Source organism: Heloderma suspectum, chromosome 2 (assembly GCF_057233095.1).
Source record: "Heloderma suspectum isolate Gila_16-S chromosome 2, 16-S_ref, whole genome shotgun sequence".
Lineage (NCBI taxonomy): Eukaryota > Metazoa > Chordata > Lepidosauria > Squamata > Helodermatidae > Heloderma > Heloderma suspectum.
Window position 1 is genome coordinate 169633122 of NC_139459.1, and position 13867 is coordinate 169646988.

General features: G+C 49.8%; 1 protein-coding gene across 1 annotated transcript in view; it reads left to right on the top strand.

Moving 5' to 3' along the window:
• The window catches only part of DNMT1 (DNA methyltransferase 1), a 48356-nt gene that overhangs the window by 22640 nt on the left and 11849 nt on the right, over positions 1-13867 (top strand). The window contains exons 13-23 of the mRNA XM_084835908.1: positions 446-597; positions 2238-2425; positions 3796-3985; positions 5436-5533; positions 6197-6344; positions 6504-6619; positions 8802-9006; positions 11313-11446; positions 11675-11848; positions 12403-12624; positions 13432-13624. Of these exons, the coding sequence (XP_084692034.1) occupies positions 446-597; positions 2238-2425; positions 3796-3985; positions 5436-5533; positions 6197-6344; positions 6504-6619; positions 8802-9006; positions 11313-11446; positions 11675-11848; positions 12403-12624; positions 13432-13624 (1820 nt within the window). The remainder of the gene's footprint in view (positions 1-445; positions 598-2237; positions 2426-3795; positions 3986-5435; positions 5534-6196; positions 6345-6503; positions 6620-8801; positions 9007-11312; positions 11447-11674; positions 11849-12402; positions 12625-13431; positions 13625-13867) is intronic.

Here is a 13867-nt window from a genome sequence, read left to right on the forward strand (position 1 = left end):
GGTGTCAAACTTCAGGGCCACAGGCCAAATCCGCCTGCCTGGGGTCCCCATCTGGCCCTCTGGAGTTCCTTGGAAGGCCGTGCTCTTTCTCCTGTCTGCCAATCATTGGGTGGTTCCCCCGCTTTTGCGTGTGTTTTTCCCATTCTAAAAGATTGAAATGCCTCTCCTAAGTCTTCGTTACCTGCAGTAAGCGCTGTAAACTAAAATAGGCTGGTATTTTTTGCCCTGCTCTTTTTACCTTTTGCACCCAGCTGCTGCTGGAATGCGGCTCCTGAGAGCTGCTCCAAAACGGAATTCAGCCATCCGGCTGAAAGAGGTTCAGCACCCCTGGTTTAGGTGGTCACACACCTAAGTTGCCTCATCATCCAGCCAGTTTATGGCTAAAGATACCGGTCTGTACCTCAAGTCCCATGCACTAGAGCACACATTTGCATTTGGGTTCTAGCTTTTGCGGATTACATCCTGATGGAACCAAGCGAGGAATATGCCCCCATCTTTGCACTGATGCAGGAGAAGATCTACATGAGCAAGATCGTTGTTGAATTCTTGCAAAACAATCCCGATGTCAGCTATGAGGACTTGCTGAACAAGATAGAGGTTAGTTTGGCGGATCGGGGGAGCTGTGTTTTGTATCTGTATCTAAGAAGAGAAGCTGAGCCAAACGCTCCTAAGATTTATTTATTTATTTATTTCTCTCATTTCTATACTGCCCAATAGCCAAAGCTGTCTGAGCAATTCACAGATATTAAAGCCAAAAAGCGCAGGATAAAAAAATATAAAATATAAAAGCATTAAAACCACAACATGACAATACAACCAGAACAAAACCTAGCAGCAACGCAGAGATTTAAAATACAGATATAAAACACCAAAGCTAAAATGCCCGGGAGAATAAAAAGCTTGTCATCTGGCGCTGGAAGGAATACAACGTAGGTGCCAGGCAAACCTCTCTAGGGAGCTCATTCCACAGCCGTGGTGCCACAGCAGAAAAGGCCGTCTTCCTGTAGCCACCCGCCTCACTTCCTTTGGCAGGAGCTCACGGAGAAGGACTGCTGAGGATGATCTTAGGGTCCGAGCAGGCACATATGGGAGGAGGCGATCCTTCAGATAACCTGGCCCCAAGCCGTTAAGGGCTTTGAATGTTCATACCAGCTCTTTGAATCGGGCCCGGAAATGGACTGGCAGCCAGTGCAGCTGGAAAAGTACTGGCATAATGTGAGCTCGTTGGCTAGTCCCTGTTAACAATCTTGCTGCCTTATTTTGGACTAGCTGAAGTTTCCGGACCATTTTCAAAGGCAGCCCCACGTATAACGCATTGCAGTAATCCAGACGAGAAATTATCAGAGCATGGATAACTGTAGCTAGGCTATCTCTATCCAGATAAGGGCATAGTTGGTATATAGTCACTGTTCTCAAAATGGATGTTACAGTCCTGAGGAGTTGTAAAAGTGATATCAGGTTTTACCAGGCCTTCCTTTTCTGAGATGCAAAACTGTGGTTTGGAAGGCGATAGAAAGGTCAAACTTCTTTATACCCCATTGCTGTCTTGGAGAAGTTGCATCATTCCTTGGTAGAGAATTAGCTTTGTATACATAATGTCCCAGGTTCCATACCTGGTATCTCTAGTTAAAAGTTCCCATGTAGAGCTAGCTTTGTGCTTGGATCCTTGAGAGCTGTAGCCAATCAGATTAAACTGAAATGGGGTGGCTGAAGCACTTGGTTTAAAACCATGAAGCTGTTCTTATTTTCCATATAGGTACCTTGCCATCAGTGATGTGGGGCAGAAACTGGTTCATGGCTGTGTTTTTCCATTAATTTCCACACAATTAATTAGTATCACAGTGGATACAAAGCAATCAAATTGGTCAGTTTCAAAGTTGTGATTAGCTTCTTTCTTTTAGGGAGTTGTATTAGGAAGCATGCATGCATATATAATACACGTACAGTTCTTTGGTGTGCTAAATTTACGGTCCAGTTGTCTGTTCTTCTCTCCCAACCCTTTCCTTACACCAGTCCTATGAGGTAGGTTATGCAGAGAGAGAGAGAGTGAGCTTCAAGGCTGAGCAGGGATTTGAACCTGGGTCTTCCTAATGCTAGCCCTGCACTCTAACCACTACACCAGGCTGCCTTTCAAGATGGCCTTTGATATGCCATTGTAGTCTTCTTGCTCAAAGCTTTTTCTCCTGAGTTGTCTATTTGAAAATAACACAGTTGTTACACCCCGTAATTCTTTCCAGACTACCGTCCCTCCCGCCGGACTGAACTTCAACCGTTTCACAGAAGATTCCCTCCTCCGGCATGCCCAGTTTGTGGTGGAGCAAGTGGAGAGCTACGATGAAGCAGGAGACAGTGACGAACCTCCCGTTCTCATCACCCCCTGCATGAGGGACCTGATTAAGTTGGCTGGAGTCACCCTGGGAAAGAGGTATGGCAGCAGCAGCTGCACTCCAAGACTGGCCAGACAGGGGTTTTCCAGAAGTGAGAGACCGATAGCTCCTTATATTAGAAATTGCTCTTGCTTTGATAAGGATCAAGCACAGGGCTTTGCATTCTGTGCTTTTAAAAACAGCAACAATAATGGTGTGCCCCAAACCCACCAAATTCTGCAACCTGTATAATTCTATGCACAGTTGTGTAATTTGCAGTGTGCTTTTTTCTGATTCTGTTTCTGCTAGACCTGGGGGAGGAGCCAGGAGTTAAGCGCAGCATGGATGCCCTGCCCCAAATCACTGAAAGGTCTGACGTAGCCATTTCAGCAGCTTTTGAAATGTCAGTAGACGTTGCCCACACACCTTTGGAGCAGATCTTCACAGCTGTAACAGCTAAAAGCTTGCTATAAAAAGGAACGATTCTCTGGGAACAGACTTCGGTGTCCACTAACACGGTCTGTTCCATATACCCCCAACACAGTCCTGCTGTAATAATGTAGGAAGAACCCAGACTGGCCTCCAACTTATCCGGCCGATGGGGGTGTACTGAGCAGTTTCTAGGCAAGCCTAGAAAGAGTTTCCTTCTCTTGCCCCTGTCAAAATGGGGGATCTTTTTAGCCTGGGTCAGCCTTTGCGGGGCTAGCAGGCAAGTGTCTGCAGGGATGTGGAGACTCCTGCTCTTCTCCATCTCTGAAAGCAGTGCAGGATTCCATCAGGAACATTCAGCCTTCCCCAACCGGGCGCCCTCCCAATCTCTCGGACTACAACTCCCGGCATCCCCAGCCTGCTCTGCTGTAGGTGAGGTCTCACCTGGGGGAACGCTGTCCTCTGCAACTCTTCCCTGCCCTCTGTGTTGGGGAGATGGACTCTGGTCGAGCCTTCTCTCTGACACGGTAGCTTTCCCCCTGCAAGGACTGTTTTTGCACGGAGGAGAGCGATTCGGCACACCTGCAGTTTGGAGAAGTGCAGCCCGGGTGAAGGTCTGCCGCCTCAGAGAGGATTCAGCCTATGCTACCACCTGTTGCTAAGGGTTAGGAACACCGGACGGTGCCATATACCGAGACAGACCATTGGTCCATCTAGCTCTCCACAGTTTCAGATGGGAGCACTGCTCAGCCCTGCCTGGAGACGTGGGGGGTTACATGCCAAATGCGAGTTCTGCCACCCAGCTGCAGCCCCTGCCACAGATCAGCCCTGCGCTGTTTGAAGGAACGCTTGGGAATGAACGTTTCCCCTGTCCACAGGAGGGTAGAACACCGTAGCCGCTTCGAGGCAGAGAAGGGGGAATTCATCTTGTTCCAGGTCACCTTGGATCCAGATAAATCCTGCCAGCGTGTCGTTTTTCTCTGCTGTTTTCTCCTTCCAGGCGAGCTGCCAGAAGGCAGGCCATCAGGCACCCCACCAAAATTGACAAGGATAAAGGGCCCACCAAAGCCACCACCACCAAGCTGGTCTATTTGATCTTTGACACTTTCTTCTCGGAGCAAATAGAGAAGAACGAGAAAGAGGAAGACAAGGAGAATGCGATGAAGCGCAGGCGCTGTGGGGTCTGTGAGGTAACTATGCGGTCAGGCTGTCTTGCTGGCCCAAACCCTTGTTTTGCCTGCAGAGTGGGGTGGTTATGTTGTAGGCCTGGGCGCCAGCATTCAGGGAGTGAAGCCTCTGTGTCGTCTTTGGCTCCCTGATCTCTTCATTTTGGCCTCCCTGCCTCCCTGAACACCTTCCTTTTCTCTTTTCTGCCACCATGCTGCTCCTGGCCCTAAGTTCCCCAAATTCTGCCAACGCGCAGCTGATGTCTGGTTCAGAACGGAGCATGCAGATGAAGCTTAACCTCCTGTGGGATTTGCTTAACACAGCCTTTCCCAACCTAGTTCCCTCATGTGTTGGACTACAGTTTCCATCCAGCATGGCACCAGGCTGGGAAGCAAGGCGGGAGGACAGAAGCACACGCTACAAGCTCCTGCCTTGGCCGCTGTTCTCTGACTCTAATTTTCCAATGCTACAAGGGGAACAAGGGAGAATCCCTAATTTTGAGGAAGTATTCCTAGATATGCTTGCAGATTTATCTAAACAGCTGCTACAGAAGACCACTGTTGTCCCTGCCAAAATGGGGCGGGGGGTGTACCCTGATCAGGTGCTGTTTCCTCTCTGCTCCAGCCGAGGGAGCATGAAGGAACTTGAAGCAGACTAAATAGTGGTGTTTGTGGCAGGGTGGTCTGGGAAATGAGAAGCACCTAGCACTGAGACTCAGCAGGGAGAATACAATGATCTTAGGACATGCCCTTTATTTTCAGAACGTCCATAAAGCATAATGCAAGCTTGGGCAAAGTCAGACCTGGCAACCAAATCTGGCCCTCCTAGGGTCCAATCCAGCCTTCCAGGATTCCCCAGATGTCCACGGCCCCTTCTTCTGACCCCACCCCTTTCCCCCCAACCACCAATCATTTGGTGGCTTCCGGGCTTTTGCTTTTTTTTCCCCGCCATTCTAAAATGTTGTGAGGCCTCTCCTAAGGCTGAGTTACTGGCACTGAGAGCTTGAGGCCAAAATATGCTGGTATTTTTTGCCTCACCCACTTTTGCCCCCTTTGTGTTTCACCCCACTCACCACTGGAATGCAGCCCCCGAAAGCTTCTCTGAAACTGAATTTGGCCCTCGGGCTGAAAGAGGTTCCCCACAAAAATTGTGACGCCCTTTATTTCGCAGTGGGTGATGCCCTCCCTTTACTGGGCTGCTGTCTTCCATTTCGGAGACTAGCTTTTTGAGGTCTGCTGATAATTGCCACTGATGGCAGATAGATCCACGTTTACTGTTTCTTATGGGTCGGCGGTGTCATCTTTACATGGAGTCTACACTGGATTGTGAAACATCTGTTCAGCCCTCAAAATGTGCCAGTAGTACTCTCCCAGCCCACATTTCCTTGTGAGCTCACCTAGCTTGAAGGTTCATCTGGCAACAGCCAGACTGCATTATCTATTGACTCAGCTCCTTGCTTTTTTCTCTTTCTAGGTTTGCCAGCAGCCAGAGTGTGGCAAATGCAAAGCTTGCCAGGATATGATTAAGTTTGGTGGCAGTGGAAAGTCAAAGCAGGCCTGCCAACAGAGGAGGTAATTATATGACCCTGGTCTTGAAGTTGCACTATACTGCCAGGTGTTTGGGACAGGGGAGCTGGTGGCTGATCGGATCCTTTTATTAGCTATTTTATTTGTTTGTTTGTTTAGTATCCCACCTTTCTGCCAAAGAACGGCGCTCAAGGTGACTAACAACAACACCCGCGTTAAGAACAAAATCTTAATTAAAATGTGACATGAAAACAAATGATTAAAAACACAATTAAATATACAATAATAAACTAAATAAATAGCACCAACCAATTAAACCCCTTCAGCAACAGACCAGCTTACATGCAAAAGGCCTGCCTGAGTTTCAAAAAAAAAAAAAAAAAGGCTTTACCTGCCAGCAGAAGGACAACTGGGAGAGAGATCCTCAGTGTGCGCTCCTGCTTTATAAATTTGAATCCTCCGTGAACCATAGGGATTGTAGTCTTGAGAAAACAGCAACCCAAGGCTGAAGTCATCCCATCCCTGATTTAGATACATGAAGAACTGTTGTAGGGATTTTATTATTTTAAGCGGTATATACGTATTAATAATAAATAAATACTAAACTTGTTGGCTCTTGAAATATATGGGACAGGAGAGATGCTGAATTGGTAAAACCTTAATTTCTCAACTTCCACATGCATTGTGGGTTTTTAAACTTGGTTTTAGGTGCCCCAACCTGGCTGTGAAAGAAGCTGATGAAGATGAAGAAGTGGACGATAACATCCCTGAAGTGCCCTCGCCCAAAAAGTTGCTGCAAGGGAGGAAGAAGAAGCAAAGCAAGAGCCGAATTTCCTGGGTGGGAGACCCGGTCAAGGTATGCTGCCTCTACGGGAAATGGCATGCATTAAGCCTGTTGGAAAAGGGATTAGGCTTGGGTTCCACTCTTGAGCTGCTTGTCCCATAGGCCTCAAGACCCCAGTATCTGTGCTTACCTTGTTCTGTCAGTAGCAGGTCTTCCTTTTTGTGTCTGCAGAGTGATGGGAAGAAGCACTATTACCAGAAGGTGTGCATCGATTCGGAGACCCTGCAAATCGGCGACTGCGTTTCTGTCAGCCCCGATGACCCCACAAAACCTCTCTATCTGGCAAGGTGTGTCAACTTGGAAATAAACCTGTGCTGTTCAGAGCCAGTGTGGACTGATTGGTTGTGTAGAGAGCCAGTGTAGTGTAGTGGTGAGAGTGACGGACTGGGAGCCGGGAGATCTGGGTTCTAGTCCCCACTTGGCCATGGAAGCTCACTGGGTGACTTTGGGCCAGTCACAGACTCTCAGCCCAACCTACCTCACAGGGTTGTTGTTGTGAGGATACAATGGTGAGGAGGAGGATAATGTAAGCCGCCTTGAGTTCCTTGCGAGAGGGAGAAAGGCGGGGTATAAATGCAATAAATAAATAAATAAATAAATTGTGCCTGGAGCTGGGTTCACACTTCAAGTCCTACCATAATATGGATAAAGTCTACCGAGGAATTTTATATCAGTCCTGTTTATAATGTGGGAATAGTAGTGACTTGTTTAATGGACTGACTGGGAGAATAAGGCCGCAGTCCTATATGTATTTACCCAGGAGTAAGCACCACTGAACACAATGGAGCTAGCGTCTGAGCATGCATGTAAAGGATTGTGCTGTAAATGACCATTACTGCTTACCATACGCACACACAGACACACGTGCGCATGTGCGCGCATTGGCATAGTAACATTTAGAAAGAGGGGACCTGTCTATTAGTGGCAGATCATTCTGAACATGTTGTTTGATCCCCAGAGGGTTGTATCCCCCTTCTTAATACACATGTGTCTGTTTTTGTAAGCTATTGCAGCACAGTATTATTATTATTATTATTATTATTATTATTATATTTATGGATCGCCCATCTGGCTGGTCACCCAGCCACTCTGGGCGATGTACAGCATACAATAAAACAGTTTAAAACAATAAAATTCTACAATAAAAACATTTTCTAAAATACCCTAACCCACCCCAAATGCCTGCCTGAACAACCACGTTTTTAATGCATGACGGAAGCTCATTAAAGAGGGGGCATGACGGAGTTCCCTAGGGAGGGAGTTCCACAGAGTGGGGGCCACCACAGAAAAGGCCCTCTCCCTCATCCCCACCAGTCTAGCTCTCCTGGCTGATGGGACAGAGAGAAGGCCATCCGAGGCTGATCTTGTTGAGCGGCCTGTCTGGTGCTGCTGGAGGCGCTCCTTAAGATAGGCTGGGCCGGAACCATATAGGGTTTTAAAGGTCAAAACCAACACCTTGAATTTGGCCCGGAAAACAACTGGTAACCAGTGCAACTCCTTCAGCACTGGAGTGATGTGATCTCGCCGGCGGCTGCCTTTAATCAGGCGAGCCACCACGTTCTGTACCAGCTGCAGCTTCTGAACCGTCTTCAAGGGTAACCCCACGTAGAGCGCATTACAGTAGTCTAAACGAGAGGAGACCAGGGCATGTACTACCGATGGGAGCAGATGGTCAGGAAGGAAGGGGCACAGCCGCCGTATCAGATGGAGTTGATACAGCGCTGTCCGGCTCACAGCTGACACCTGAGCCTCCATGGACAGCTGGGAGTCCAAAATGACCCCCAGGCTGCGGACCTGGTCTTTCAAGGGTAGCCGTACCCCATTCAACACCAGGTCAACATCCCCCAGCCTCCTCTTGTCTCCCACCAAAAGTACCTCGGTCTTGTCAGGGTTCAGCTTCAGCCTATTCCTCCCCATCCAGCTACTCACCGTCTCCAGACATTTGGACAGGGATTCTACGGCCACCCTTGGTGAAGATTTGAACGAGAGGTAGAGCTGCGTGTCATCCGCATATTGATGGCACCGCACCCCAAACCTCCTGATGATAGCCCCCACCAGTAGCTGTGAGGCTGATCTGTGGACTAGAAAGCCAGAGGCTGAAATCTCTCTCCGGCCATGAACTCATTGGGTGGCCTTGCGGGAGGCTCTCTCCCAGCCTCAGCCACCCCTGCCTCCAATATGTGCAATAATGGGTAACGCTGACCTGCCTTTACAACGTGGTCTGTAAGGATCACTGATAGTCTTTGGGGCGTTCTGTCATTCTTGGGCTTGCACAGAAGGGGGTAGAAGCCAGAATTCCTCTTCCTTCCCTCCTCCAAGTGCTCTTCAGTGCACGATTACCAACTAGACCTCCTTTCCTGGGAGCGCTTGGGACACAGCAAAAAAGGCATTTCAAGCAGTGAGAGATCTTTGGGGTGGGCTTCTTTGGATCTCATTCTCTGCCCTTCTCTCTCGCCCCTCCCGCCCCAGGGTCACGGCCATGTGGGAAGATGCTAACAACGAGCCGATGTTCCACGTCCACTGGTTTTGCCGTGGTACTGACACCGTTCTGGGAGCAACTTCTGACCCGCTGGAGCTTTTCTTGGTGGATGAGTGCGAAGACATGCAGTTGGCTTACATCCACGGCAAAGTCAACGTCCTTTATAAGGCTCCCTCGGAGAACTGGTCCCTGGAGGTACATAGAAGGGCCTCTCTGCTTGGGCAGTTGTGTGGAGGGCAACGCTGCCATCACCCTCCGCTCGCAGGCTTAGGGGCTGCCTGAATTCTCTTGGATATCTTGTTCTTGGGCTTTTGGGGGGAGCTGGGAGAGCTGCCCTTGGTGCACCCTCCCCACACGCCCACTGCCCTCTGGCCCCCCTGTCAGTGGCATTGCTGCAGCTGCCAGCCTCATCCTCACCACTGAATAGGCTTATCTGGTGGCAACGGCGGTCCATTAGGCAGTGGCAGCTGGTGACTCCAGTTCCAGAGGGGCGGTGATTCCGTTCTGGTTTTTAGGAACCACCAGCCAAGACTCCAAAGGAGATATCCAAGGCACTCAACCTGATCTCCAAAATGGCTTCAGCACCTTGTATAGCACCTTTAGAGTTTGGGCTGGTGGTAACTAAAACCTTGAATGAAATCACCACCTCTCCGGAACTGGAGTCACCAGCTGCCACTGCCCTTAGGTGAGCCCACTTGTAAGTGTGCACTGTGGGAAGGGAGGGGCCACCTCTGGACTCCCCCCTCCTGTGCCTGTGGGCTTACCCAGTGGTAGTATTCTAATGGGCTGCTGCAGTTACCAGGTAAATCCACGACCAGGGGCCGAGGGGTGGGGGGCCAGGCTGGCAGTGGCAGGAGTGCCACCCTCAAGGGGCCCAAGCAGCAGCAGGCACTGGGGGTGGGGCTGAGTAAAGAACGGGCCCTGGCAAATGTCCCTGTGCGTTCGGTGCTGACACTGAGCCTGCTTCTTCTAATTGGGTGTGAGTGTGAAGCTGCCTGCTAATTCCAGCAGGCATTCAGACTTTCTGTGCATTCTCCCTGGTAGGTGGTGTTGAACTGTGGCTGCCCCTTCCCTCCTTCTTGTTGCTTTCGCCAGTTTCTCTCTCTGCAACCTTTGCCTGCTGTGGGTCTGCTGTCTCCACAATCGTCCCACATCTTATCGTGTCAAACCACTGATAGCTGTAGCCTGGGCTGTTTTCCTCCCCTCCCCTCCCCTCCCCTCCCCCTTTTTTCCTTTTGTGGGGAATCTGCTGTGGGCTCCATGTTGGCAGTGACAGAGCCAAAACCTAAAGTGGGGCGGGGCTATCATTCGCTTTCTCTTTCTGGCACCCCCTTCTCTCTCTCTCTTCCCACCCAACAGGTTGCCAGGGAAGTGAGAGATGGTTCTTGCCAGAGGTCTGAGCTGACTGCATGCTGAGAGAGGGCTTTTGAAATTAGGCCCAGGGTCACAGGACGCCACCCCAGTTTTAAAAAAATGATTGACTCTCTCTTCTCCTCCTCCTCAAAGCAAAGGTTCTCACTGGGTAGCATCACCACCCCCTCCATGATTTCAGCTCCACATGATTCCCAACTACTACCTTAAACCTTCAACCTTGTGCAGCTTGAACTTCTCTCCTCTTGGCCGTTTCCAAATACTCCCTTTCCCTCCATGTACCTCAGCCAGCCCAAGACCGTCATTATGGTCAGTCTCCTCTATCTACAACACAGGTGGGGAACCTCAGGCCCAGGGGTCCCAATCCAGCCCTTCAGGGCTTCCCAGAGGGCCCCTTCCCCTGGTCCCCCATCATTTGGTGGTTTCCTGGCTTCTGTGCAGTTTCCCCCATTCTAAAAGGGTGAAATGTTCCTTCTAAGGCTTAGCTGCTGGAAGCAAGAGTTTTAAGGTTAAATATGTTGAGGGTGGCCCTTCCCCTTTGCCTTTGGCCCCACCCATTACTGGAATGCGGCCCCCGCAAGCTTTCCCAAATTTGAATTTGGCTCTCACTCAGAAAGAGGTCCCCTGATCTACCAAGTTCCAGAGCCTGTTCAGTGGGGTTAGCCTATTCCAGCCTTCTCCCAACCTGGCGCTGTCCAGGTGTGTTGGACTACAACTCCCATCATCCCCAGCCAACATGGCCAAGGCAGACTAGCGAAAATCTACAATTGTTGGGTTAATTTCTGGTACCTCCTAACAAGCGCTTGAGCACACTTTAGGGATCGGAGCATAAGAGAAAAGCGTGCCAGAAAGAGAACTGTGTTTTGGGATGACATTTTTCTCTACTTTCAGCTTTACAGGGATACCTTGAACTTTCCTTCTTATTCCTCCACCATGAGATAACTTTTGCAATGTGCTCCTTTGAGCCTTGCCCACGTGCCGCCATTGAGAGCATCCTGCAGCCAGGAACTCACCAGACAAACTGGTGGAGGGGACACGAGCTCTCACAGCTCCTGTGATGAGTGTGTGTGTGTATGTGTCGAGCTCCAGAATGTCCTGCTTAGACAATCTACTTGTTCCCCTTCTTCTAGGGAGGGCTTGATATGGAGATCAAAATGGTGGAAGATGATGGCAGAACCTATTTCTACCAAATGTGGTATGATCAGGAGTATGCCAGGTTTGAGACTCCGCCAAAGGCCCAGCCCACGGAAGACAGCAAACACAAGTTGGTGCATGAGAGGGACTGGCTGTGGGGGCAGAGGGTGTTTCCACCTGGAGTCTGCTGAGAGCAGAGGGAATGGCCCAGAAACGTGGGGCGCTCTGCGTAACATGGCCTTGCGGCAAAGCTCTGGTGCTTGAGCTGCTTACGCTGCTTCTAAAATCCCACTCGTGGGGCACGGGGCTTTCTTGTTTGTTCCCCCAGTCCAGACCATGCTCCTTCTTTTCCTGCCAGGTTCTGCATGAGCTGTACTCGTTTGGACGAGGTGAGGCAGAAGGAAATCCCCAAAGTAGCTGAGCCCCAGGACGAGTCGGAAGGGAAGATGTTCTATGGTGTGGCGACGAAAAATGGGGCGCAGTACCGTGTGGGAGATGGAGTTTTCCTCCTACCAGATGCATTCCCATTCAGGTTGGTCCTTGATCTGGCTTTGGGTGGGTCAAGAGAAGGGATCATTTGAGGGTAGCACTAGCTCCTTAGTCAATAAGGCAGGAATTACAAAATGGATCAGTAATGTGTGTTGGGCTGAGTACATCGAAATTTTGTTAAAATATAATTTAAAAGATGCATTAAAGATGGCCTTGCCTTCTAACAATGGGTGGCAACTTTTGATTGTTTTAATTTATACGTAATGTCAGGCAGTGAGATTATACAGGTTTGTGCACATCTTAGTAATATGGTTCACATTTTAATCAATGTGAGCGAGTGGTTAAAAGGCAGGCGCTGTAATAATTCTTGGATCAGCACAGCCTTGCAAATAAGTCATCACACGTTACTGGCCAGAAACATTTTTGCTAGTCTGTCTGCCCACACCCTTTCCACCATTAAGTTGTTTTGTTGCACATCAGCAGCCTGAAAGGAGGCAGGGGAGGACAAAGTCCCCTCCATTTCACAGAAACATCAACTTTGGATCTCGTTTGCCCCCTGTGCTTTAATTTCTCTCTCTCGTTCTTCCTTCTCCTTAGCCTGAGACTAGCCAGTCCTGTCAAGCGTCAGAAAAAGGAAGCCGTGAATGAGGAGTTGTATCCCGAGCATTACCGCAAGTACTCTGAATATATCAAGGGGAGCAACCAGGATGCGCCTGAGCCCTACCGCATCGGCCGCATCAAGGCAATCTACTGCAACATCCGCAGCAGTGGCAGGCCCAACGAAGCAGAAATCAAGTTGCGTGTGTACAAACTGTACAGGTAAGAACATCAGAAGAGCCCTGCTGGATCAAACCACGGGTCCATCTAGTCCAGCATTCTGTTCACACAGTGGCCAACCTGCTGTCGACCTGCCACAAGCAGGGCATGAGTGCAACAGCACCCTCCTGGCCATGTTCCCCAGCAACTGGTGTACTGGTAAGCAGAGCCAGCGTGGTTTTGCTGCTGAGATGGAAAAAGAGAAATCCTGTTGGTGAATTAGGTTGGTCTTCCCACATCCTAAGTAGAGAACAGCACCCCAATCCAGCAAGGGGTGAGATGCCTGCAGAAGCAGGCTTCTGTGTGTATATCCCTAGACCGTTAACTGGGTGCAAAGACTTAGCAGCCAAAACTATCCACGCAGAGACCTTTCATGAAAGAAAACTAAGCAAAGAGACCACAATCCTGGCAACTCGCTGTTCAGGACAAGGGCCTGGCCAAAATAGACATGACAGCAAACGTGTCTTTACCTTTAACGTGCACATTTTTAAAATGCCAACAGTGGTGGCTGAGGTGGGGAGGGGGTGATAATTATCAGGATTGCAGCAGGCAGGGGAGGGGAGTTTAACCCTTTTTTACTCTTGCTTTGGTCCTGACGGAAACTACTCCTTCGAAGCCACTTGGTGCTGGGAAGAAATCTCCCGTTGGCGTCAGTGGCATGGATGCAGCTAAGATCATGCCTGGTTTGGGCCCCCCGTCTCCCACTTCCTTCTTCCCCACCACATAGCTGAGAACTGGGAGTTGAGCTTTTAACATCGGGTGTCCGTGCGCACTTGCTGGATCAGAGCGCTGTGTGTGTCATCTTTCCAGGCCGGAGAACACCCACAAGTCCGTGAAAGCCAGCTACCATGCAGATATCAACTTGCTGTACTGGAGCGATGAAGAAGCCACAGTGGAGTTCAGAGACGTGCAGGGCCGCTGCACAGTGGTGTATGGGGAGGATTTGACGGAGAACATCCAGGACTACTCTGCCAGTGGCTCTGACCGTTTCTACTTCCTAGAGGTGACCTTTTCCACTGTGTCACTGGGGTTGTGCAGCATTGCACTGATACATTGCCTGCTAGATGGCATGTAGGCAGTTGCTTCTAAAACCATAGCTGGCCCGAGGCATTTGGGTGCCTGAGGTGGAAAATGCAGATTTGCACCCAGGCGCTCAACGTAACTTGGAGCTCAATCCGCTGGTGGCATTTCCTGTGCGCACCCCATTAAAATGGAGCTACACAAGAGCATAGTCAGAAGAACGTTG